Source organism: Xiphophorus hellerii, chromosome 3 (genome assembly GCF_003331165.1).
Source record: "Xiphophorus hellerii strain 12219 chromosome 3, Xiphophorus_hellerii-4.1, whole genome shotgun sequence".
NCBI classification, from domain to species: Eukaryota; Metazoa; Chordata; class Actinopteri; order Cyprinodontiformes; family Poeciliidae; genus Xiphophorus; species Xiphophorus hellerii.
Window position 1 is genome coordinate 28,349,119 of NC_045674.1, and position 26,835 is coordinate 28,375,953.

General features: G+C 40.2%; 1 protein-coding gene and 1 long non-coding RNA gene across 2 annotated transcripts in view; one reads left to right on the plus strand and one right to left on the minus strand.

The window, feature by feature from the left end:
- Positions 1-25,676, minus strand: part of klhl32 (kelch-like family member 32) — a 32,109-nt gene extending 6,433 nt beyond the window's left edge. Inside the window, exons 1-7 of the mRNA XM_032557722.1 lie at positions 25,485-25,676; positions 22,903-23,013; positions 18,570-18,747; positions 13,543-13,650; positions 8,807-8,905; positions 5,206-5,421; positions 66-792 (exon numbers count right to left, since the gene is read on the minus strand). Coding sequence (XP_032413613.1) covers positions 66-792; positions 5,206-5,421; positions 8,807-8,905; positions 13,543-13,650; positions 18,570-18,747; positions 22,903-22,925 — 1,351 coding nt within the window. The 5' untranslated portion in view covers positions 22,926-23,013; positions 25,485-25,676. The remainder of the gene's footprint in view (positions 1-65; positions 793-5,205; positions 5,422-8,806; positions 8,906-13,542; positions 13,651-18,569; positions 18,748-22,902; positions 23,014-25,484) is intronic.
- On the plus strand, positions 799-1,622 carry LOC116716839 (uncharacterized). Its single transcript, XR_004338639.1, has 2 exons — positions 799-1,134; positions 1,442-1,622. It is a non-coding gene; the product is annotated as an uncharacterized LOC116716839 (long non-coding RNA).
- Positions 25,677-26,835: the final 1,159 nt, after the last annotated feature.

Genomic DNA, 26,835 nt, shown 5'->3' on the forward strand with positions numbered 1-26,835 from the left:
ACCTGAGGTAACGGTTGTTCATATTAGAGAGTACTGTATTTCTTCCTTTCCCTATCGCTGTGTACCTGAGACCCAGAGAAGATCATCAGCCACACACCCGGCATGGCAGGACAGTGAGCGGTCGAAGGGCTGGACGAACATCCATTTGTTCCTCTTTGGACAGTAGCGTTCCACCGAGGGTAGCACCTGCCTCAGCTCGTTCCTGCCGCCCACGGCATACAGGTACTGACCCAGAGCTCCCAGGACAAAGTGTTCCCTGCACGCCTTCATCGGGGCGATCTCAATCCACCGGTTGCCCCTGGGGTCGTACCTACACGCGGTCCTCACGGCACACGTCCTGCCCGTGGCGTGCTCCACCTCGCCGCCCACCACGAACAGGAAGTCCCCCATCACGGCGATGCAGTGATGGCTGCGCCCGGTGGGCATGGGTGCCAGCTCGCTCCAGTTGGACCCCCCTCCCATCCGCACGTTCTCCTGCGCCGACGGGTGGAAATAGCGCAGCTCCCTGACTCTGCTCACCTCCCGCTTTCTGCCCCCTGCTATGTAAAGGGTGAGCGACTGGAATCGAGGCCTGGTGCTGGACGACTGGCGGAGGGGCTGAGCGAAGGTGGCGTGGTGGTAGTCCAGGGCTTCGTCCACCAGGGCGGCAGCAGTGGGGCAGGATTGAACCAGGGGGTGGCTGTTGGCGAGGTGGTGCAGGGCGGGGATGTCCATCAGGCCGTAGCGGACGTGCTGCAGGAGATCCTCGGCGTACTGGTAGCGGTAGTCGTGTTCCAGCCAGAGAACAAGCAACTGGAACGGAGAGGGAGGAGAACTGGATCAGAATTCATGCCAAGAAGAAGCTGGACCTGGAAACGTTGGCAGCCTCAGGGAAATCGCAGAATTAAGGTAAAGGGCTGCATTTAAATTAAAGTTTCAAACCAGGATTGTAATAGTTTTAGGTTTTTCATTACAGTTGTATTTCATTGACTTTTTGTCTAGCTTTAATTAGTTTTTAGAGTCTGTTTGAAAGTTTTCATTAGTTCCTAGTTAAATTTTGCTTAGTTTCCGTTTAGTTTTTATAAGTTGTAGTCGTAGATTTAGTTTTTTTCATACTTCGACCTTTTTGAATTCTGCAACTAAACATTAACCAAAGTATTGGATTGTGATGCTGTATACATCATTCGTTGTTTGGCTAATGAATACTCAACAGAATATCCCTCCACCCCGCACTGGGTCTACAACTTTGTGGAGGAGCTAGTCGCCGGTAAGGTGGTTCGCCAAGGGCGCCAAAAAGGCTAGGACCTTGAAAAGGCTTCTTGTATGCACTTTTAATTAAAACATGTTCAATCTGGTCCAGTTGTAAGGAAAAATGTACTTATTCGTTGCTTATTTTAAGATTTCAAGCAATAGCTTTCTGGACTTCCCTGTTTTCTTCATTAAAAAGGAAAGAGAAGGAAAGACGAGAGGTTACTGAAGGAGGACAGAATTATTAAAAGGAAGTAAAGGAAACCAAGCAAGAAGCAAGGGAAAAGAAATGTCTCAAGGGCTGTTAATCAGATCCTTTTTTTTTTTTTTGCTTTGTTTTCTTCAAGAAGCTGATGGACTGCGGCGAGCCGGCGCTGCAGCCATAGCTGCCAACACACAAGCATTTATTAATCAGAAGCATTCAATATACAGACTGTAAATATCCACGGGCGGCCCTGCTTTGTTTAACGCAGGTGAACTGGGAAGCAGGCGGGAAGGGCTTTAATTGAACCTGCCGAGTGGTGGAAGGTTCTTTAGCTGAGTGTGGGCCGAGCCGACTGGAGATTACTGATACCATTATTAGCAAAACAAAGTGGGCCTTAGCACACCCGTGCGGAACCTGGGAACTTATTAGAGCGGAAAAAAAGGCAGCGATGTTTTATTTTGGAGGGGTGAGGGGGGGAGAAACGGGTACGGGAAATAAAAATGACCACAGATAAATCTGGAAAAGACCCAATAATTACACATCTGGAGTTCTGACACGAGATCTGATGTCTGATGATTAAACAAAAACGCCTCAATTTACTTTAAAGGTGCGAATATGCGACAAGTAAGGGCCTCTGTCTGTCGTTTTGTGGCATCTCTGTCACTCTCCTGCATCTCTCTTCCTCCTTTTCCCCGGTTGTCACCCCCCCCCTTACCCCCTCTACCCCAACACACGCACACTCACTCCGCCTCTCTCCTCCTCATCTCCGTGAAGTGACAGTGTGCGAGCGTGAGCGCACCGCAGCAGCTGACTGTGAAGGTCACGCTGCATCACACAACTTCCTCAGGGCACAGAATAAATCAACTCCCTCCTTCGTCTCTCTGCACAGAAAGAGAAAGTGCAAAAGAGAGACAGAAAGAGTGGGCGTGTGTGTGTGTAGGGTGTGAAAGATGAGGAGGGGGACGCTACTGAAACATAGAGCAAAGGATGGCAAAAAAAGAGAGACAGAGGGGGAAAAATACAAAAGGTGGAGAAAATGCGATTTCCACGGCGTAAGAGAAAACTCTGAGTGACGATGATTGACGGCTGAGGTGTTATCGGTCCGGTACTGGCACGTACCCCTGCACCCCAAACCCTTCCAACCTCACCGTCTCGGGCACCCACTCTTTCGGACGGCGCTTGCCGTTCTCCTCCCGTCTGATGCCCAAATTAACCTTCTGAGCGAAGTGAAGGAGGCCCAAAGCAGCCTAATCAGAGGCTGATTATGGCAGCGGCGGCTGGCTAAAGGGTCAGGGTAATTGTGCCATCAGAGGCCTGATTGTTTTCAATCAGACGGGCGGCCGAGTGACAGCTGGGGGATTGGGGGTCCTGATGGAGCCGCGGTGGGCCTAATCAGAGAAGAGAGGGAGAGAAAGAACGAAGGTGGGGCAGGAGGAGGTGGTGTGGGGGCTGATTGGTGCAAATGAACAGTCAAAATGGCAAGTCCCCATCCTGCACCGCCATCTTACTCCACAATCCAGTTCATCACACACACACGCGTGTTTATGCGGACTGACAGTCTGCCTGCACCTATGCACGCAAATTCAGACACGCCGCTCACTACGGCATGCCCTCATCAATATCAATGCTTCAGCAGAGAAAGGCAGGGTTCAGCCAAGTCTCTGATTATTTTTAATCTTCTGCTTTCCTGCCTTGCAAAAGTATTCTGTGACTTTTCTGCATTTTTCCTCACATTGCAGCCAGAAGCTTCAATGTATTTTATGCAAAATGTTATCCAACTAAAAATCAGAAAAGAGTGACATGCTTTAGAATTTAACCCTCGTTAGTCTTACACCCCTGCATAAAATTTAGTGTTTTCACAGCTGATAGTCCGGTAGACTCACGGAAAAACAAAACTGCAATATTTGTTACATGTTCGCTTTTGTACTGCACTGAGTCACGTGAACCAAGCTCTTTGAAAAACCTGTTTTCGCCCTCGCCTGTGGTGGCGCTGCACTAAGAACCACAGAAGGGAGAGACACACTGAATGCAACTTTCTTCTTCACGAAACGTAAACAAAAATGTAGTGGTGTCAGGTTTTAGCGGTTATAGGATTTCTCTTTTGTCTTTCCCCCAGCAGGAGCCATTTCTCCTGGTATGTTTTTGATTTAACCATAAAAAAGCAAGTGGCTTTTTTATGGTTAAAAAAGCCACTTGCGGCTCCACTGCTGCAGGTTGCAGACCCCTGGGGTGGACCAACACAAGGTACCAAAATAGTAGCAGGTCATGGTCTTCTAACAGCTGATGAAGACAACACGATGCTACCACCGCCAGTTTTCACATTGGGAATGTACGATATTAGCTTTCTGCCAAACACAGCGTTTTGAATGGAAACCAAAGTTTTAGTTTCGGTCTCGTCTATTCTGAGCACTTTCTTCCACATGTTTGCTCTGTCCTCCACTTGGAATATGACAAACCTTCAACTGGATTTTATATGCATTTCTTCCAACAACAGATTTCTGACAAAGAAACATATTTAACGCACAAGAAATAGTTGTCAGGTTGACAGATTTTAATTACCTGAGCTGTGAATCTGCGTATCCTTTTAGTAGTCCTTCTGTATGTTTTCATGCGACATCTTCATAGATCATCTACAGCAGAAGGTCACCAAGGCTGCAAGGCTTTTAGAAGTCATTTCATGACTTGTTTTATAGCTCCAAACAAACTTGCGTCACAAAATTATTATTTTTTCCACTGTAAATGTCAGATTGTTCACAATGTTCTAAAATATGAAAATTGAAATAAATATAAACTTAACTACCTCAGCTCTCAAAAAAGCATTCCGTTTGTTTCGTTGTAACTCCAAACAAAAGATGTTTTCTAGTTTGAATTGAAAAGGTTTGTGGCCGCTGTTCTAGAACCAAACCCCTGACCTGTCTGCTGTGTTACTGGGATTTTTGGGTTGCTGTTTCTCTTTATTTGTTTCTGACAAACCTCTGACGCCTTCATGGAACACTTGGATTAAAGCTTAAATTGAATTACACATGTGGACTCTATTTACCAACAAGGTGACCTCTAGTGGTAATTAAGATGCGCTCACACCAGCCCTGTTTAATACGCTTTAATTGAACTCTAGTTCGTTTGTCTAGAACGTCCGGATCATTTGGGGAGGCATGAATGAGCAATCAAACTCTGATGCGGACGGACCAAAAAAAGCAAACTCTGGTCCACCTAAAAATCTAGACCTCGATCTGGTTGACGTGAACTCTTGCACAGTTCAAATGTATATGTGAACCCCAAAAAGACCAGATACTGTTTCAAAAGCAAGAAGCGGACTATAGCACAGGGCATTATGGGTAAATACAACCAAAACAAGCGCGTGAGACTAGCACTACCTGGAGTGATGACTTGATTCTTTCATGCATGTTTGAGAAATCCTTAAATCTCCACATCAACCATTCAGCTGTAAAAAAAAACGCCTGGGTGGACCTATTTATCCTCTTTTATGTATATCCTTATTTTAAGGCCTGAAAATACAAATATATTATTTAAAAATGACAAGAAATTTCCTGAAGAAGAGATTTGGCTAAGAAGTTATCCTATATTTAAAAAAGTCACGTGGCTCTATACAGGTTTTATTTGGCTGTCCTGAGAGCAAAATGGCTCTGTAGGTCGTAAAGGTCGCATACCCCTTGGAATCCATAGAATCTTTCAGGACACTGCTGTATTTGTGATATATAATTCAGGCAGTAACGTGAGTGTGAAACGGCTGTCTACCCTTACTCAGACACTACCTTCCATATCTCCTCCTCGCTCAGGGAGGTGAGGCGGTCACTTTTCAGCACCTCCCTGAGGAGGCGGTAGGGCAGCTGCAGGGCCTCATCCTGTCGGTTCTGCCTCAGCTCAGACAGATGCTCCACCAGGAAGCCCACCACGGCCTCCTCCAGGGCGGGTAGATGGAAGAGGTCGGCCACGCGGTACAGCTCCAGGTAGTTCACGCCGTTCAGCTCCTGCAGGAGGATCAGGGAGAGGCTAAAGGATGCATGGCTTAAAAATACTGTACGCATTGTGTTCACTGTAATGGCATGACAACATTTCAGATGAAGGCAGATTGGGGGGGGGGGGGGGGGGGGGGGGGGAGTGGAGTGGATAAGAGAAAATGAGGCAACACTGCCACCTTCTGGGTGTCCATGAAAATCCATTTATATCAAACAAGGGTCTGTTTTCAAACACAAAGTGTGACGTGGATAGCTTTTATGATAGATTGTGAAAAGTTTTATTTAAAAAACGATTCAAACATTCGTAGAAGCTTTGTTTTACCGCAGAGTAAACAAAACATACATACAAACTGACCATGGCGAAGTATTCTGAAGGTTGCAAAGTATATGCAAAGTGAAGACTGTCCATTTTACAGAAGACTCCAGAAAATTCATGTTCATGAGTTTTGCATGAACATGAATTCATGTTCATGCAAATGAATTGAATTTTTAAAATGATTTTTTTTTTATTAATTTTTTTAAAATTCTGTATACATCATAATATTTAGACTTGTCAGTTGTTTAAAGTCCTAAATAAATTCATATTTTAAATTTGCAAGAATTGTACATGTGGTATTTATTAACCATGAAGTAACGCTTTTATTAATAAACGCAACAACAAATTTGAAGTTTTGAGAGCTGGGTATATTCTGAGAAGCGAAGCGATCTTGGGAGCCTCCTGCTGGCCAAAAGAGGAACGCTTTGTTTCTGATTTGGAACAGCAGTGATTATTCTCCAGGAAAACAACTTCGTCAACAAATCTTTTTGGATTGATCCAACCAGGAAAGTAGATCAAATTAGAGTAAATTATTGTATGTAATTAAAATTAGAGTTATCCTATCGTAGGACAGGCCATCTGCCCTGTTCCTTTATTTAACATACACTTCACATCATAGGTGACTGTGGAAATATACTTTCTTTCCTCAGTTAGTCGTTTTCCTGTTTTATTTATTAATCTACCAACATCATCATCTTGCCAAGGTTTAATTGCTTAATCTCAATTACATCCAACCATCCACAGACTGAGGAAGGTTTTTCTGAACCCATTGAAACTTTTATTTTTCTCTGTTTAGGTGTTAATTGCTGGTTTAGGTTTTGGTGAACTGGACACTTTAATATAATAAATGCAAATTACCGTCTATTCTACCAATTTAGCCTTAGTTTGACTTGAAAAAAGATGAATCGGTGATTAGAACAATGTCACATGACACTGAGGCGATACAAAAAGATGTCACATCTCAGATTTTTTTATTTTAATTAACCAATTTGTTTACTTTTAGTATAAACCAATACTATTAAAAACTACTGGACATAATTTGAGAGTGGCTGTAGCACCTGCAGAAGATCTTGATGTTAGCAAAAACTGCCATAAAACAAAGAATTGTTGCACTACTTTACAAAAAATAATATCTAGGCAGGCTGTAGTAAATGTGGAATAAGTTCAGATAAATCAGTCTCCTCAGCAATATTTTTAATATCTACAATTTAAAAGTTTATTGGCAATTGCTTATACTGAACCCAGCATTTAGTTAAAGCAAAAGAGTCACTCCGTTAGCAAGTCAAACAAGCTTTTGCTGTCATGACGGTTTACAACCACCAGATGGCACGTTAGAACCATGATTGATATCTTGTCATAACCAAAACATAAACATAAACAAACAAATTAACCCCAAAACACCAACTCACTAAACATTTTTGGATTGTTTTTGGGAATTTCAGCACAACTGTCAAGATGAAATAATATTTCTGTTCATTTATGCAGAGAAGACATATTTTACAACATGCATTACAATATGTTATAAAATCCTCTATAAACTACCATTTGATCTGACACAACGTGAACCTTTGTTTTTAACTGTAGAAGTGGCTGGCTGCAAATTCAGAGGTCAGTAAACTGGCTTTTAACGTCGCCAAACAACATCTCCACAAGATGTTTTGCTTTTGTCATCAAACACACCCGCATGGTTATCTGACCCTGAACCAGGTTCCGTCCTGACATTCCCATGCTGTTTATATTCCTAATTATTTGAAGCATCTGGACCCAAGAAAGAACAAGACATGTTTAGGTGTACAGAATTCTTCTTTATAGATCGATTTTTCCCTTATCTCACACAAGGATGCAGTGTGGTCAAGGTAAAATACATTCGTCGACTGATTCAAATGTTGTGAATTAACAAATCAGAAGCTTACAAAACCATGACATCGACATCTGGCCCCTTCCAAAAGTCTTTAAAAGTGTAGTAATATTGGTGTAAACCACTGATTCTGAAAAAAGTTACAAAGAATTCTAAAAAATTTGCAATGCCAAAAAAAAATATTAGTGAGCAAAAAACTACTTAAATAGCAAGACAACGCCATATGAAATGGGAATATTTGTTAGTCTTTATTCAATACAACAGAATAACACGTCCATAAAGGTACAGAAATTGCAAAACCATCTAATAAGAAGAAAGTTAATCAGCGGTTTGATCGTATTGTAAGGCTTACAGCTAAGGCCAGAGGAGAGTTGCACATGACATATGGGTTCTTGTCATGGCTACCAAAAGGATTTAATCAGGATTAGTAGTCCTCATGGCACCAAATCCCAGCCCTCTTCAGGAAGGGTGTCATTTCTGGGATCCACGTTAAAGGTTTAGCACAAAAAAAGTCAACTGAGCTCAGGTTAAGGAGTTAAGGGTGTGGTTATGCATGAGCTATTAATATGTAAGGCTAGATTCAGCACTGGGGTTAGAGAATGGAAAATTGTAATGAGGTGTGTTTGTGTTTTAGCATTTCCCACCTTGTAAGGCCCATTAAAAAAAAAAAAAAAAAAACATTGCGAGGACCTACTGTTGGTCCTTCGGACTCCTGAAGTTGAAGTTCTGTTTTTGGTTTAGGGATAGTGATGCACCGATGTGAAAATTTGAACCAATATCAATATCCTATATTAGTATTGCTGTGCCAATATGTTAGATGAACAACATCAGATGATACCAATGTCAATGCCAATATATTGTGCATCCCTAGTTAAGGACTAAGGTGTAAACTGAGTTAAGGTTACACTTAGGGTTAGGCACAGACCCAGTTCCAGAGGAATTTAGCTGCAGGGGGAAGGGTCACAGATAACGGGCTTTGTATTTAATATAAATACATAAACATTTATCTATCATTTCAACTAAAATAACCATAGATAAACTAGTCATCATTGTTTGAAAAAAAAGGAACAAAGTTCGATTAGGCATGTACTGCTAATGGTTAGGTTTAGGGTCAAGGTTAGGCTATAGAAATGAATAAAACATGAATGGAAGTCATGACGAAATCTCCATTAACATGGAAAGATGTGGTGTGTGCAGGGGTGTGTGTGTACATGTACGTCTACCTGGATGAGGTAGTTTGAGCAGAGGCTGAGCAGCTCCAGTAGCTGAAGGTGACTGCCCGCAGACAGGACGTCCTGGATAACAGCCGGTTCCAACAGAATCTGGACCAAAAAAAAAAAAAAGGCCATCAGATTTTCACACACTCAGAGTGTGTCTGATTTGTTAGAGCTACTATTTGCTCTAATTTATTATTTATTCATAAAGTCAAGGCATGATTCAAGTTAAACTATCCAACAAACTATTGCTGACTTTGCTTCCTGTTTGAGCTGAATGACCAGAAGCTAAGCTAGGGCTAATCTGATGAAAGTCTGCCTCAGCTTCTGCCATGCCGCTCTCTCTTTCCTGGCATAACACTCCGTAAATCCGCCAAGTCATGCTCATAAGCTGCTGAGAGGAGAGCCAGGTAGTGTTGTTGGGAGACAACAAGGTCCGACAAATTTAACGTTCCTTCAACAACCCAATAAACCAGACACACAGAGGACTAATCTGCAATGGTTTTTCTAAACCGAGCGGAAATCTTTGATAATCCATTCAGCAACGCTGCCCTAATTGCTGCTATGCAATTAGCTGCATAGCAGCATAACTGTGACTGCATCAGGGGTGGAAACGAGAAAAATGACTTCATCATTGTGCTTTTCAATGTTGCTGACACAGTAAACAGGTAAGCGTTATTTAGTGGCACTCTTGGCTATCATGTTTTTCCTGAATCCTGCTCATTATTTATTCATCCTGAGGCAGAGGGGGAAAAAAACTGATCTGAGAACAAATGTTCTGTCTCCCCTCCTCTGCATGTTGTCCAAGTAATGGGCAAAGTCAGTTTTTGCTTCATAACACACTATTTAACCACTTTAAGACTTACTTAAACCCCGCAAATTCATTAAAAATACTTGTTTAAAGTGTTTCTATAGATATACGTGCATCCAAAGGGGGAAAAAAAATCCCACAAAGCTTCTCTCATAGCCGTATCATTTTCCCTCTGCTTGCAATTAGCTGCATCTGCACATTTCCATTCATCACAGCATGGCTTCCTGGCAGGGCTGGGCTGCAGGCCAGTTAACCACACGCACTGTCTATGAGCTCCAGAAGCTAACGTATTCAGACAAGAGGGCAATAAAAAGAGGTTATTCGCTCCGCTTAAACGGCAGCCTGTGCACCGATTCGGAGAGAGAACGGAAATGTGCTAATCACCAGTCATAATCGGTATTCTGGTGAAACGTCCTGATTTAGGAAGATGAGCTGGAGACTCAGGTAGTTTGTTTTTTTTCTTCAACAGAAACATGAAACTAAATGTTTCCTGTTAGGAGGAAGCAGGAGTGGCTGCTAGATGGTTGGAGAACGGTCAGCCAGCTGGAGAAAGAGCTGTGGTCAGACGATACCACATTTGTTCTTTTGAGCCTAAATACAAAAACACTGAACCCAGTAAGTACGGTGTTGGCAGCGTCATGATGAAGGAGCAGGGAAATGAAAGTTGGTCTACAGAAACCAACTCGCCTTGGGGTTTTTTGTTTTTTGAGGACTCGTTTTTGAGGAGTAAGTTTTCTTTTTATCCTCAAGTGAAACAAAAACTTTTGGATGAAAATATTTTAATTATTTTTTTAAGCTTTTGTATTGTTTCTTAAAGGGGAGTACAAAAAAATGTGAGGTACAGAATTTGACCAATTTCCTTTTCCGTTAAGTCTTTCTGACTATTAAAAACATTTTTCTTTTATTTATGAATCAAACGACCACAAAAAAGTGCAAAATAAAAGGTTTTTCTTCTCTTTTAGAGTCAGATTTATAGTAATATATTCAGCCTCTAACTTTCTGAGCTCACTTTCATTGTCGCTGTTGGCGACACTGTTCATATGGAAGGAAAAGTTATTACAAAAATACGCACTTAGAAAAATGAGACGACAGACAATATTTTTTGTCACTTACCCTTCTTGACTTAAAGGGGAAGTATTATGTAAAATTGACTTTTTTGAGCTTCACATCATGTTATAATGTTATTACCTCATCAAAAACATACCTGGAGTGTTGATTTGATTCTTCTATGCATGTTTGAGAAATCATTTAATCTCCCTTGGCGACCGTTAAGCCAAGGTAGACTGGTAAATCTCCCTTGGCTTGATTGACCATGAGTGGACATAGCACCGTCTTTGAGATGCACCCTGTTAGTGGGGACTGCAATATAGTGAGGCAGGTAGAGGTGAAGCCAAAAAAGTGTTTGGTAACTGAAAAACTGAAAACTTATAAGAACTCAAATATAGCAGGGAAAAACTCAAGAGGGACAGGAAGTATGGGAAAATAGAAAATGAAGAAATGCAGCTACTGAAGACTTGACCTTAGTCAAACCAAGCACCTTTTCACCTGAAGGCAACAGTGCTAACACCTGCACCACTGTGTCAGTAATGACTCCAAGTGACTGTAAGTGAATGTTCTTCATATCCTGCTGCCATACTCCTCACTCCAGCCGCCCAATATGGCTAGAAAACTTCAGCCTCACTCAGCAGAAGTCAGTTTTGTAACATTGTGCCTACTTTAGTGTGGGAGTCAAGGGAGCTCTTGTGTAATCCGGCGTGTGTTGTACTCGCCAGTTGTGAACTTTCATCTGGAGAAGAAGATAAAGCAAGGGCTGAATTTTCTGGATTTCAGGTCAGCATCTTGTGTGCGGCTTGTCCGTACCCTCACTCTTAAGGATTTTTTAGTAGGTTGCCACCTACAATGTGAGGAAATGTCTCATGCACTATCATCTCCTTTAGGCAGAGAGGATCAGAGTCAAACGAAACGGGACGGCTTGCGAGCCTGCAGTTGACCTACTTACTGGCACACTCTTTCGCTCATTTTCGTGGGAAAAATTAGGAGTATTTAATAAGTTCACAGCTTTTCAGGATACAAAATAAGCCACAGCGCTGGTTGCTGAAGGCTCAGCCATAGTGACAAAAAGGGCAAGACAAACAATTACACCGCAAACAATTCCCGGTGAGAGGGTGAGAAAGCAAGGACAGATGACAATGTCTCTCAAAAAACTGTCCTGAAGATTCACAATGAAAATCTAATGCTGTGTTGTTTCTTAAATGTACATTTTATGTCCGAAATATGTTTTTCTGTATTTTTGGCTGCCACTTGCCTAGGATGGACAGACCTTATACACTCTTGCATGGCTTTTAAATCCTGCTGTGGGAGCTTATGGTGCTGAGATTAAAACTGTAATCTGCAAAACCCGCGTTTTGAATTATTTATGTGACATGTGTGACGGTGGTCAACAACTACAAATTGTAAGACAGAATTTCTTTCAGGGCTGTAAGGCTTCATTTACTCAAAGGATAAATAAAAATAAAGTAGAACCCTGTTTCAGTTCCAGGGGTTAGTGTACCAGAATTTATTACACAGTGATATGATCTTTACTCATTCAGAAATTTAGGTATTTACTGTACATCTCAGGTCTGTGCTTATTCAATGTGTAAAACTCAAAACTCAGGAGCTGAGTCCAAACCATCTTTATTAGGAACAACTTGAAGTATCCATGTTTTTAATTTCGATGTGGATGGATTTTGTCCCACTTTATGATAGAAAGCCAGTCAACTGATGTTTGCCTTACAGTACTATGAGCTGTACACTAGTACTAATACTGGGGATGTTGCATGCAGTCCAGAGACATAGCAAAAGAAATGCAAATCTAATGCATGCTGACAATGGAAACAACCCATCAGACATGTGAGGTAAATATTTGCTACATTGTAACTTATTTAGCAAATGTGTTTCCATCTATCCTTTAACGAATTAGCTCTTTTCAGAAAAGCTATAGCATAGTTTTTATGCTATAGCTATTTTTTTATAAAAAGCACCTAAAGTAAGCATAAAAACTTTTTTGGGGGGGAAATTGAGGAGGTTGTATTCAAATTTTGCCGTTTCCATCAACCTTTTCTAATGCGATACTTCAAAATGCGCATAAAACAACGTTGGTGGAAACACGGTTACCCGTGTACCCACCACTGATGTTGGCTTTCAATACAATTCAATTCCTAATATCACTGTTTGATATTAGGAAATCACAATGCTTCTTCTTAAAGGCCCTATTTTTAAAATATAATATATCATTGTATCATAAACTATTTACGTTTTCATAAATTTGACCCCAAATATCCTTACCTTTTTGTTAGTAGTGTAGCAGTCTCCACACATAGATCTTAACATCTAGACATCATGGGCCAATAATACATTAATTCCTTTGTTTTCAGTCATCACTTTTGTAGATCTATTACTTTTTTGGTGGATATTCATCCTGTTGCATGACCGTTGTAACTTCAGCTACAGGGCAGCTTCTCATTTATCTCTAGAACAGGCTAATATACCGAAACATTGAAGGTGAAATCAGTGACTTCAAGCTTCTCAGATGCCGTGACTGCAAACCAAATCCCTTACACTGCACTTTAAATTAAGAGATAGTCACCCTTTGCATTAATTAAGGCATCAATAAGTGCTAAACAAAAGACAGAGCTGGTGAGAGGCAGTTCTGGTTAGATAAGTAGTAGTAATAGTTGCTGCAAAATGTGAAAGGTCAACATCTCATTTGACATTATCACTGGGGAATCATGCACATTGCCGCAAGTTTCAAACAACTTTTTAATAAAAATAAGTTTAAACAAAGCTCTTTTTTTTCTTTTTATTTGCTTTTTAATGGTTCGTACTCAAGAGGGAGCACTACAGTGTCTTTAAGTGCATTTTAGTGCAGAGTAGCTCGATTGTAGCAGCTCACCTGTCCGGTGTAGGCGAAATCTAAAGCATGCTTTAGTCCAACACTGGTGACTCCTTGCAGGGTTACTTCATCTGCCTCGCTCTCCACCATACACAAGCTGAACATGGCCTGATGAGACAAAATCAAAATGATCAGTCAAAGGAGAACTACATGAAGGATCAGACTTTTTCAGTCATAGTAAATAAAACACGCGTTATGTTCACAAAGTTTACTCCTCCTATATATATATAGCAGCATTTACAGATACACTTACTTTGTGTTTCATATGACTTGTGACTTTCATAAATAGACAATTTAAGCCTGACAGGCACTACTTTCAGGATTTATCAACCATCGATTTTCCGGCCTGGGGCCTGGAGACCAGCAGAAACAAACAGCACAATCGGTACTCTCTGCTACGCCTCGCCGTCTTCCTCCTATCCATGAACACAGACACACAGTCACATGAGCGCACGCTGGGCGCCATGTGAAATCAAAAGCAGCCAACACAGGATCTGCCACTGCTGAGCATGAGTCCAGCTAGCCGTTCACTAATCAAAGCTATATCGACTGATGCAACACCACGGAGGAAGAGGAGGAGGAGGAGGGGGATGAGGAGGCAGAGTCAATTGATCAGCGCCAACCAGTAGAGAGCGGCACCACAGAGGGGCAGAACAAACAGACGAGGTTATCAAAAGTAATCAGTAATTTATGTTTTCCGTCTGGGTTTCAAAGCAGTAGCAAAAAACAAACAAAAACCATTAATTCTCCATAAAAGGGAATTTTTTTGCTACAATTGAATTTTTTTTCTTTTTCTTCAGTTTCATCACTTCAAGATAGCAATCTTGCTAACTCTTGATTTTTAAGTATCTTTTTAATCACAGTGTGCAGCAGCATCCCCCCCAACTACAAACAGCTCTGCATGTTTCCAAAGCACCTATTCTGTTATTGTAGCATGCACACTACTGCCACAAAATCAGCAATAACTCACCTAATGTTCTCTAATTTATAACACACATGAACTTAAACCAGAGGAAGACACATCCCCATCTCAAGCAAGTCATTCTGTATTGATTTAACTGACACATTGTGATGTTTAAATTGTGTGTCTTCCAGCCAGATAGGGGCATTGTATAATATGTACAGTAACTTGTATTAAAGTTACATAATCGAGTAACTATGTTGGCAGAACCGGCCTCCCGCAAAGTCACCGCCGCCATCCTTGGCGGAGACGTCCAGGTAGCCACTGATGGTGAAGGATGGCTCCTGCGATTTGGGAACACGGACCGTCTCAGAGACACAGTGTGCCACAGAGCCCCGCCCACTCTGGGCCTTTCGCACAAAACTGCAGCTCTGCGGATAGACTGACCTGCTGGCAAAATTTATGTGTCTGCATGTTGTGATAAGACTTAGAGTGAAATATTAGCTTTCAGAGAGGTTGTTTTCCTGTAGGGGAGAAATATTGGGTCATTTCTTGAGGGCTGAAGCTATTTTACCAAGGAAGTTTGTCAAAAAGTGTTGCAGTCTGACTTTACACCAATAACACAGTGGTCGGGCCATCTAACATATTTATATTAAAATCATTTTAATGTGATTGGAGATTTGTAAGAGTTGACAAGTCAAGCAAAAATATCTGACTTTCAGTATCTTCATTTAGGTTAAATATGGAGAGGCAGAAATGGGATCAAACACTCCAACTTCCAACATATTTCAGGCTTTGATTGATTTATTCATTGATTATTTGATTGATTGATAACAATCAACTAAGGTGACGCGAGCACTTACTGAGCTCATAATAGTTACAGTAAGAATCAGTGTAAAATTCACATCACATCTCATACTGTTGGATAAAAATCCAACAATAGAAAAAAAATTGTAGGCAAACTGGCACTATGCTAGGTAAAGGTTTAAAAGACCGACATTAAATGTGGCCCCTTCCTAGACACAAGTAGCAAAAAAAAAAAATTAAATTAACAATAAAAAGTGATTCTGTTGATGTACTTTCAAATTATATACAGCATGTAGCTGGCATGTATAAAGCTGACCTGAGCCCCGACTACAGCAGAGGACCCCAAGCAGCCTCAAGGTCAGCTCACACCCCAACCTCACTCTCATGGAGAAAAAAAATCACTGTTTACCAAAAACTATCCATATTAGAAAACATCACTACGTTTTCAAACATCTTAGCCCTAACAAAAATAGCCTTTTGGCTATTCTACACTTAGCCAATTAGGAATCAATTGCAGTAGTGTACACAAACTGTTTGTCGCCACCTCATAAACCCCCTGGATATTAATTTCTGTGCCAGCTGAAGGATTTTATTGCCATTACTCTCACTATAAACATCAGCCTGCCATATTTATATGTAAAGCAACAGCATTAAAACGATGTAAAAAAAAAAAAGTTATGGCTACGTAGTATTTCTAGGAACTTTGATTAACAGGTCAAAATGATTACTTTAAAACAAATATACCTCAAGCCCACAGCGCTGGTCACATGTTGTTTTAATAATATTTTCAAGTAATATGTTGATAATGGCATCATTGTGCAAGTTCACCCTCTCAAACGGCAATAAACTTACATTTTTTACAGAACACTCAACACTGGAACTGGAAGATATTTTAAATATCCAAAATAAAATACAACAACCAAAAACAGAAAATAAAATGCATTATGAACTGTCTGTAAACAAAACTGTCCTTCAGAATGGAAATCATGCATTAATTTATCAAGCGACTAATTGATTAATTATTTATTGCGACAGGCTTAGTTAAAATTCCTAGACAGTCAGACATCACTAGTTTTGGGGAGGCTTTGGTTTTACAATTTTGTCTTTGTAATCAGCAACACTCGGGTAAAGGTTTATAATCTACATTTTCACTTAGTCCGGCAATTTAAGTTGTGGATGTATGCGGTGGCTAAAGGTGGAGAATGATGTGGGACGTGACTGACTTAGCCAAGTCTCCCGAAGTAAACATCGTCACAAAGGGACTGGGATGGAGACGAAGATGACATATTCAGGACAAGTCGCCAAGTCACGCCTGTTCAGGTATTCCATTGCCGTCGCTCTCATCTGCTGGACCACATAATGTGTTATAATCACCGCTACAAGTGCTGAAGTTTTTCTGAGTGTGAGGGGGGAAAAAATAAAAAGAGGCAGGAAGAGAGACCAGACACAGCTGCCATTTACCGCATGAGCCGCCCTCATCTCTTCAGCAAATGAACAAAATTAAACCTCGCGATGGAGTCAGATGACAAATTGTAGATAACATCGTTAGCCAACGCAGAGAAACAGGAGAGCTCTGCTTGCGAAGTCACTTTTTCTTGCTTACTGTTGCACAGTGATCTAATAATCTGGAAGATGGGAGACGCGGCGTTGCTATTGCCGAGACGAAACTTAAAAGGCAAACATTTATGTATCTTGTTCTTTTTGGAGAACAAAGGCGGGGTAAAAAAAAAAAGGGACAGGAAGAAGACACACAAAAGGAGAAGAGTGTAACTCCCCCTGCCATCAGCGCTCTGTGGAGAGATGTAAAAATAACCTGGTCACACAGAGTAACACAGGGGAGGCATAATCCCCGGGCAACTTGGACATATTTAATCTGCTTCTCATTTGGAAGAAGGATTAGTATCTACCTTCTAATCTTCTCAGAGTCCCCAAATTAAATCTCATCGCTGCAGTTCTCTATGTGCAATGGGAAATCTCTTGTTTGGATATCTGACAGCATGTGTCTGCCTGAAGCTCCTCTGAGGCCTAACCAGAGCAACTAATGCTAGGGTTCAGTCCAGGAGGACCTGGCCTGGGTGAGCAAAACTTTGTATTTCATTGTTTGCCACTTCTTGCAAACGGGACCATTTCAGTCTCTTCAACAGTTCTTTGCAAAATGAAATAGGTCAAATTATTTTTGGGAGGCCAATGAAGGTGGAATATCTCATCAGATAAGGGTGATCTCACAAAAAATGTTCATTGGAGCCGAAATTGTCATAGGTGGCGCCACAGTCCTGAGCATTAGGATTGTTGGTGCACCGATCTTTAAAAATCCCGACCTGCCAATTGTAATTTAATTTAATTTCTATAAAACTCTTAACACTGGAATGGGAAGACATTTTAAATACACTAAATAAAGAAAGAAAAACGGCCAAAGTCTATATAAACAAAATTGCCCATAAAAAACTATAATCACGAGCTACAGACAATGAAAACAGACAAAACTAGCAACAAATACACTACTAACGCTTCTCTGGCTTGCTGCTCCTAATGCCACACTCTGTACTAACAGGCCATGCACCAGGCAAAGTAACTGACTCAAGAGTTCACTCCTCCTTTGCGCTAAGGAAACGACAACGTAGAGAAAGATGCACCAGAGTGAAAACTTTTATCATTCAGTCTTTGGTAGAAACAGAGGCACAAGGAAAACAAACATGCAAATAGAAATTCAGGGTTTCCCCCTGTGTATTGTAAGCCTGGCGGGCCACCAGGCTTAGCATTGTTGGTTTATTTTAAATAGAATTTTTTGATACACCAGTAAAAAAAAATCCTATTTAATAGTAATAGTGAGTGTAATAATTACTTAAGATAGATATACAGTTGACACATTGACCTGTGCGTGAGGGGGTGCATCCCGGCACCTACCCGTTAAGATGCCTGCTCATGCACCTCAGAATTTTATAACTTTTAACAATGTTTAACTCAAAAACACGGTAGCCCACGGGTGGACTGTCCTAGCACCCCTAACATCAGGTTCATCAGGTTTTCTGGGGGAAACCCTGGAAATTATTAAGCGTATTTTAATTGATTTATCGCTTATTGTGACAGACTTAGCGACAAAGTTGGTAAATTGTCAACCTTCCGTGTGCTGACATGACCTGGTGGGAGGGTCTGTCAGTCAGACACCTCTTACGGTAAAGTAAAAGGCTGACTTCCAGACCTTTGCGGAGGTAGATAAAATTGGCCGATCGCCAAAAATTAATTAATTATCGTGCACTCCCTAATAAGATGGTTTGTTGTGTGAAGTCTCCAGGTAATGATCAACACAAAGTGTACCAACCCTGAAGTAGTCACTGCAGGCTGCCAGGACGGCCTTGTGGGCGTGGAACTTCTGTTCGCCGGCGACCAGGGTGACGTCACACAGCTGACCATCCTTCCTCTGCTGGTTGAGGGCAGAGAGAACTGAGTCCTGGTGGGACTTTGAGTAGCAGAGCCTCTGTCCTGTCAGCATCTCCTTACTGTTTGACGCACAGAAACAAACACGGCATTCCTTCAATAAGCAGAAAGCAGTGATTGGTATGAAAGCATAACAGCTACAGAAATTTGCATCCACAATGTGCACAATGTTTTCATGTGAACCTAGTAATTTAACTCTAAGAGTAAATACATACTTTGAAATTTTTTTAAGAAATATAAACTTTTAGTGGCATTTTTGACTCTGAAAAATGCATAATGTGAAAAAATGAAGAGTTTATATTTTTTATTTAGATTGAAATATATTGAAAAGTACCACATCATTAACACAATTTTGCTTTTTTTGTATTTTTTTTTCTCCCTTTAATTAGAAATATCTTGAATATATTGACAAAAAGATATTAATTCTGCTTTTAAAGAAGTACTTTAAAAGAAGAGTCATATTTTATTGCGTAAGATATGTATCCATAAATGTCTAGCGTTTATTGGATTTTATATGTATTCCACAGTTTTATGAACTCTCAAGTATTATCAGGGGGTTTCATTTATTACTTATAATCAGATATCTCCCTTTACAGTTGTAATTTTTAAAGAATAACTTATTTGACTTTAAAAATCATTAAGCTTTTATTAAAGCTTCCTTGGTATATTTTAATAAAATGTCTCAGTAGTGTTATTAGATCCATCCATCTATAGTGTCCACTCATTGTGTCAACTGGTGAAAAATAATGATATCACCGTTTCTTCATTCATTTTCTCTACCAGCTTTTGCTCTGAATGGGTGGACTAGAGTGTAAAAGGCTTGGTAGAACATGGATGCTCCAAATCATGCTTAAGAATAATTTGGAATTGCCTATTAACCAAATCAGATTGTCTTTGGACGGTGTGAGAAGACGTAAAAAGCCAAATACGCTGGAGTAGAGAAACATGAGATCAGATGATTTTCAGGACATAGATCCATTAGTACAAGCATGAATTCATAAACTAGGTTTGTTGTTGCAGAACAACAACAAACTTGTGTGTCTGACTGAATGCAATATCTATGTGCAAACATGTTTCTTAATCCTTTTTTCTTTCTATTAACTCAAACATTGATTTTATAACTTTTATAGACTTAAAGAGGCCACATCGAACAGTAAAACTAAAGTACATCCTCTTTATATTTAAGTGGTTTATGTACTTATCGCTTTCTTCATTCATTTTTGAATCAAGAAAAATAAAACAGATCATTAAATTGCTTAAATCCTACAGCCGACTGGAGAGTCATTTTCTTTGTAAAATAACTATATTTTGAAATTTGTTTAGTTTTTTGCTTTGTAAGTTTGTGTGTTTTAGCATTTATCATCACCTTGTTAGCCCCCTTTTTGCAACAAATACTACATTGTGAAGACTCACTGCTCCTTGTGGGGCCCAAAGTCCGGGACCATTAAGAAGAAGTGCCATTTTTGCGTGGGAATTGAGTTTAGGTTAAATTACGGTTAGGTTAAAGGTAAGAGTAATGATTAGGCCACAGAAATAAATGAAAAATTATTGGTAGTCAATCCAAAGTCTTTGTGAAGATAGAAAGACATACCACAGTGCGTGCGCGTGTGTTTTGGGAGTTTTGTTGTTTTGGGGGGGTTCTTTTGCTTTTGATGTCTGATCAAATAAAGAAATAAATATATTTAATATATTTTATAAGTCTAGGATGTTTATATCATTTAATGCACAGTCATGGATATAAGTTAATGCAGGACAAAGACTTCCAGCAAACCTACATCACAGGTTAAAAAAAACTGAAGGTGAAGTGGTAGTGATGCATTCTAGGTCAGAATTTCCCACGAGGAAAATTTACCTAAAACACCTAGAAAGTAAGTTTCCTGCCTTGAAAGTCAGAGAGACCTCATTAAAAACTGACCTCAACATGAACAAGGCTGACCTGAGTCTGTAAAAAGTGGTGATAAAGGCAGCATCAAACTGTTCATTAGCAATTCTGTCAGTCTGTTCCTTATTAAATCATTTACTAGTTTCATTCAAGCTCAATCTGTAACCATGTAGCAGCAGTGTTGCTTTCCTGAAATAGAATTAAATAGGTACTAGTAAGTACTGCTAAAGTTTTATATATATATATATATATATATATATATATATATATATATATATATATATATATATATATATAGTCAAATACACAGCACATGCAGCCTGCAGAGCTGTCGCCCCAAATCTATCTTATGTCCAGTTTTAGTCTGGGTTGCCTCTCTAAATGCTGTTGCCTGCCAGGAGGCTTGCTCTGTCACCTTCATGGTGATAGAAATAGGAAATAGGTGTGTGGGGGCTCTGGTCTGGAGGTAGGGGGGATAATAACTCATGCTGCTTGTCAGGTACTCTGACAGAAAAAGAGATCCGGCAGCACAGAAAAGCAGGAAGCTGGTTTAGAAGCAAAGCGATTTAACAATCAGAGAACTGAGAGGTAACATAAGAGAGAGGAAGAGGGGTGGAATCTGTTGATGTTCAGAGTAAATATGTCACTCCTGAAATAAAAATGTTACAATACTGCCTGAACTTTTATAAGGTCACAGTTAAACCTCAAGTATCTTGCTCACTTTTGTTCTTTTACAAAACTGGAGGATACTTTTGAGCAGATGCCATAATTTCCATATGACCTTGTTGGTGCTCAGCTAGCTTTCCTTCTTTAAACCATTTGTGGATTCTTGACCACTTTAATATGAAAAAACAATTAAGTTCATGATGGAGTCACAAATATTCATACTTTTGCACTCTTGTTTTCTTCATCTAACAAATCCACTTCAAGTGCAGAATATTGACTTCCTGTTTAATATGTCATGCCTGCTCCCCAGGTTAAACACATACTATGGTTTCACTGACCAGTGTTTATATTTTTGGTTAAACCCATATACACCATGTGTGAAGAAAGAAATATTCTTTTAGATTGATTGGCCCAGACCCCTTAAGTAGCTGGTAAAAAAACCTTTAAATATCCTATCTGTTTCCAGTCAGTGAATGCACCAGATTTTGCATTCAAGGGAAGAAGACTTTTAGTCAACTATCTTCAATCAGTCTAGTGGTTAACATTTTAAAGAAAGCATAGAGACGTAGTAAGCCATTTAAAAGGAATTTAGCATTCATCAATGCTAGCCATGCTAACTATACTAATTGCTAAATATCAGATGCAAAAGTCAGTTAAAATGCTAGCAAATGTTGATTACTTATGGCAGGAAGGCTGGAATAATATGTGTGTGCAATATTCATATTATAATGTACTGCTTTAAATGCAAATTAGTGTTGACAAACAAATTCCAAGTGTCACAACTTCAAATGTTGCATGCCAGTGTAATATTTAGAAATCTGGATGCTAAATATGGAGTCTCACTGCAGTTAATTACCACACCTGGCTCAAAATCCCAAAGGCTACAGAAAGTGTTGGAAGCTTCATTGGCAAAGGGAAGACATGGCTTTATCGCACTTCATTGCAATATTCACCAATAACCTGTATTTTGCGATTATTTTTGCCATTTCTTTGCAGTCAAAATCCCTGATTTTTCTGTGCTACTCTAGAAATATTTTTGCAACGTTTTTTCCTTGTTAAACCCCTTCCAGGTGGGAGCTAGAAGTCACTTTTTTCCCACCATTTTTGTGAAAAATTTGCAAAAAAACTGACAATTATGCTCTAGTGCAAAAGAAAGGCTCAAAATCTGTTGATTCTGTGTGAATTTCACGAAACTGCAAAACAAAAAACAACTGTATGAAACAAATAACGTTGCCAATGCATAATTTCTTACAAATTTGGAGCCATATTTTCAATACTGTTCATTTATGCTCTCATAATGTAGCCCTTTAATAGAACGTAGAGTCAATTAAAATCTGTAATAGTAAAAGGTAAAATTTTACAAAAACCATATATTGTAAATCGGTCAGTATATCTCTGACATACATACAACATCATACTGAAAAAATAGCTCATAAATATACAGGAACACAAGTAAAACTACATAAAGGAAACTGATTTGGAAGGATTTTAACCGTTTTTGAGACAATACAATATGCTGTATTGATTTCTACATTGGACTTCCTATGATTTAATAAACAACAGTGATTTTGTCTCCATAGATCAAAGTCATTCTTGGTCAATACATGGAAAAAAAGCCAAAAAAAACAACATGGATGTAAGATATGTTGTGCCTCACAGCGCTACTTACCTGAGGCCGGGTTCAGAAGGCATGCCCCTTCACAAAGCGAGAGATGAAGGAGGGGAAGGTGTGATGTGCCTCCTGAGGACTGTTGTCTCCTCTCTGGGTGCAGACATCAGCCTGATAGGACAGAACAGCATGTCAGCTTTATTCAGCGGATCCACTGGACAGAGCCGAACTGTCACAACCTCCCGTGCGACGTGCGAACACACGTTATCGAACGTCATGCCTAATGCTGACTTCTCCCTTCTACCGACTGCGTAGCTGTTGACTTTGACAATTCTTGTAGCTGCTTTTGGAGCACGGGGGGATGTAGTGACAGCCTCCAACATAGAGTTCAGACAAAAAAAACAAACAAGCTCAGCAGTTCTCAGAACAATCGGGGAGTCCAAATTACACCCGGTTCCTTCTTGTGTAGCTACAACCTTGACATAATGTGCAACATGCCTGAATCTGATACACTGGAGATAATAAACAGGAACCCAGGAGGTCAGCGCAGGTGCACTCTGAAATCCAAGCTGCACTCTGTACTCTGATTGAAACATACCTACTTCCTGTACAACAATTAGTCTCACCAGCTCCTCTCATATACACTGCCTCATCATTGGCATTTTTCATATTTCGTCACTTGGTTCATTTAATTTGTTTGAATTTTATGTAGTATGTCAACCCAAAATTGTTATTATATCTATTTTTAAGTATAAAAGGTTTCAAAGTACACTGTACACATATATAACCCTGAACTAGAGATGCACCAATCTGATATACATATCTGTATCGGTCCCGATATTGGAAAAAAATTCTAGATCAGTTATCGGTGGTAATGTGCGCAAACCATAAGGGCAGATCTCTTCAGTCTAATTCTATGTTTTGTGTTCTGAGCGACTTTATGATTTATTATTTATTTGTCTACTCTCATATTTAGAATTTCTAATCGGACTTTCTGAACCATTTGAAAGAAGGTTTGCCAAAGTTAATTTTTTACATGTTTGACCAAGGTAGTCCACGTATTGTTTTCGTCAGTTTCAGTTTCTTTAGTATTTATTTTAAATTGGCTGTCTTACGCCCAATCGCACCGCCTGAACAGATTAAAGTGGTGTTGTTTTTACATGTTTAATCAAACCAAGCTTGTGAAGCTGTTGGTGTATTTCAGTGTGCTGTACTGATGCAGAGTTATCAAATAAATTGATAATCCAGTACATTTATGTCTGAGTTTTAAAAAAAAGAAATGTTTTAAGTCAGTTCAGCACCGTTTTTCTGTATCGGATCGATACCGGCCAGTGCTAAACCTCAGATATCTGTATTGGTAACAGAAGTGAAAAAAGTGGATTAGGGCATCCCTAGTAGGGACAGGATAGCTGGACAGTTTTGGGATGATAAGATGGATGAAAAACCCCTTAGAAGCTAGAGACTGGGAGAGAGGCTCCTTCCAGCAGGATCCAAGGCTGAAATGAAACCCTTGAATAACGACTTGTTCATGAGTTAGGAAGGTCCAGTCAAAGTTCAGACCTAAATCCAATTGAAAATCGGTGGCAAGACTTGAAAATGAATGTTTACAGATGTCTTCCACACAATTTAACTGAGCGTCAGCGTATTTCCAATAGAAGAAAAGGAAAAAATTCCATCGTTAGATGTAAAAAGCTGGTTTCAAGACATACTGGGTCATGTGGTACTTTGAGATTAAATTCTAGTAAAATTCACTGGAGTTAGAAGTAGTAACGTGACAAAACGGCAAAAAGTTGTAGGGGTATGAGTACGTCTCATTTATCCTCCTATAAATGCTTTTTTCTGTATGAAGCTGAGGGCTGAATGTACAGCCGGCTCTTCTGTAGTCCCCACTGAGATGTATTGATCGACCTGTTTATGAATGACCTTCAGCCACATGGTCAGAGGCAGCTACTGACTGAGGAGGGACAGGGAGCACCCCTCAGACAATCAAATAAAATCATTTGTTTTTCTTTTTTCATTGAGTTTTACAACGTGGTTAGATCATGTAAATTTTGGTTACATATGATAAAATTCGTCTTCGTTTTTTTTAGACCGTGGAGATTAAATATATTTCAACGTGGGTGTATTCGCAGTTAATAATCACAACAAGTAGGCCATTGTTCCCTGCAAACCGCTCTAATCTCCTGACTAAAAAAAGAAAAAACAGAAACAATGCCTGTGTAATGTTTTTCAAGCAGAGGAGACAGAAGGCTTTACAGATGAACAGGTAACAGGATTGAGGAGGAGGAGGAGGAGGAGGAGGAGGAGGAGGAGGAGGAGGAGGAGGAGGAGGAGGAGGAGGAGGAGGAGGAAGGTTTGGGTTTCCAAATAACCAGACCCCATTAGTGCATTAACTGTCACTTCCCAAAAAGCTTCCAGCTGTCAAAAGGTCTCCTAGCAACAGGCCAGCGCCTCAGTCCACAAACTACGAGGACAGAGAAGGAGGACAAGTCCCCACATTTACAAACACAATGACCCTGTTGCATCCCACAGCCGCGCCACGCGCGTACATTTCTGGAGCACCTTACTCCAGAAATGTACGCGCGCGGCATTTTACTGATTTCGGCTCGCTTTTAATCCCAATGTAACACGGGCTCACATACCGCATATGAATGTGAAGTGAGTCGGCCCCGTCCTCCGTGGTGGCGCCGCCGTTACAAATGTCATTTGACGTCCGTAGGAGCTGGTCTCCTTCCCGTCCACAGCGGGGCGAAACGGGAACACAGCCGCTAGCAGAGGCACTCACTTACCGCGGATTCTGTATTGGCTGTGCCCTGCTGTAGCCCGTCAGATATTACATTATAACCCCGCCCCTAAGCGGTGCTCAGTCACGTGAACCCCGGTGTTGCATAGCCGAGAAAGCGCGCCCCCGCGTGGTTAATTCACACTATGCATATTGAATAATGATATTTCTGACTTTTTTTTGTAGACACATAGCTACGGAAGAATACGGAAGAGGATTAGGGCCACCGAAAAAAAAAAGAGTTCTGACCTCTTTTTGCTTTCGGTGGCCCTATTTCTCTTCCGTACTCTTCCGTACATAGCTTTTTATTGTAAGCAGTATTATTTTCTTCTATTATAATCCCCAAGGCTGTGCAGCTCTGCACAAAAAAATATGCCTGAATATAACACTTTTATAGACCATAAAGTGTAAAACTCATGGTTTCCGTTTTGTCAAATTCAATTGACTGCACTGGGTTTTCTTCAGGGAAGTCTCCATCTTGTCTCTAAACTGTATTTTCTCTCAGAGTTGAAAGAAATATTTTTGCCAACGCATGGGTTCCGAATTAGAACATGCACATGCAGGATTTCATAAGAATCCTGAGACTGAGGAGTAAGATTTAAGTGCATTTTTAGATGTTACTGGCTTCATAATACGCAAACACAAACAGATCTATACACAAGTATTTATTCTTTTCCTACTCCTTTTAATTTTTCTTCCAATCAGTCAGACTTTGATGTAACTTTTCACAGTAGATATAAAAAGAACGTTGCTGTTTAACACTCATAGTATTTTCTTTGAAATGTGATGACATATCTTGGAGCATGCACCCCATTAAACTTGTCTGGCGACGCCAATGGTTACCACCGAATAATTGCTGTAAATCTGTGTTTGATGCGTAGATCTGTGTCTTCTTTGAATATTCAATGCTTAAATGTTTCTTCTGTATAAGTGCTGTGCTGTAGTACTCTTGCTAGTCAAAACTGCAGTGTTATTATTATGGTTTTGAACAACTAGTTTGGTGAAATCAACCATTACATTCAAACAGTTCCTTACATACTTTTCCCCCCAAAAAAGCATGTTCTTATTTGATCACTTTAGCTTTTTTAAGCATTTATGTAAATAGTCTTGTCATTTTTTTTCTCCAAGGAGTCAAAGTTCAGCAGTTTTGTCACTGATAAGGGAAAGTGTTCAGTTCATAATTAACGATTCCACAAGGCACTGTTGCTTCG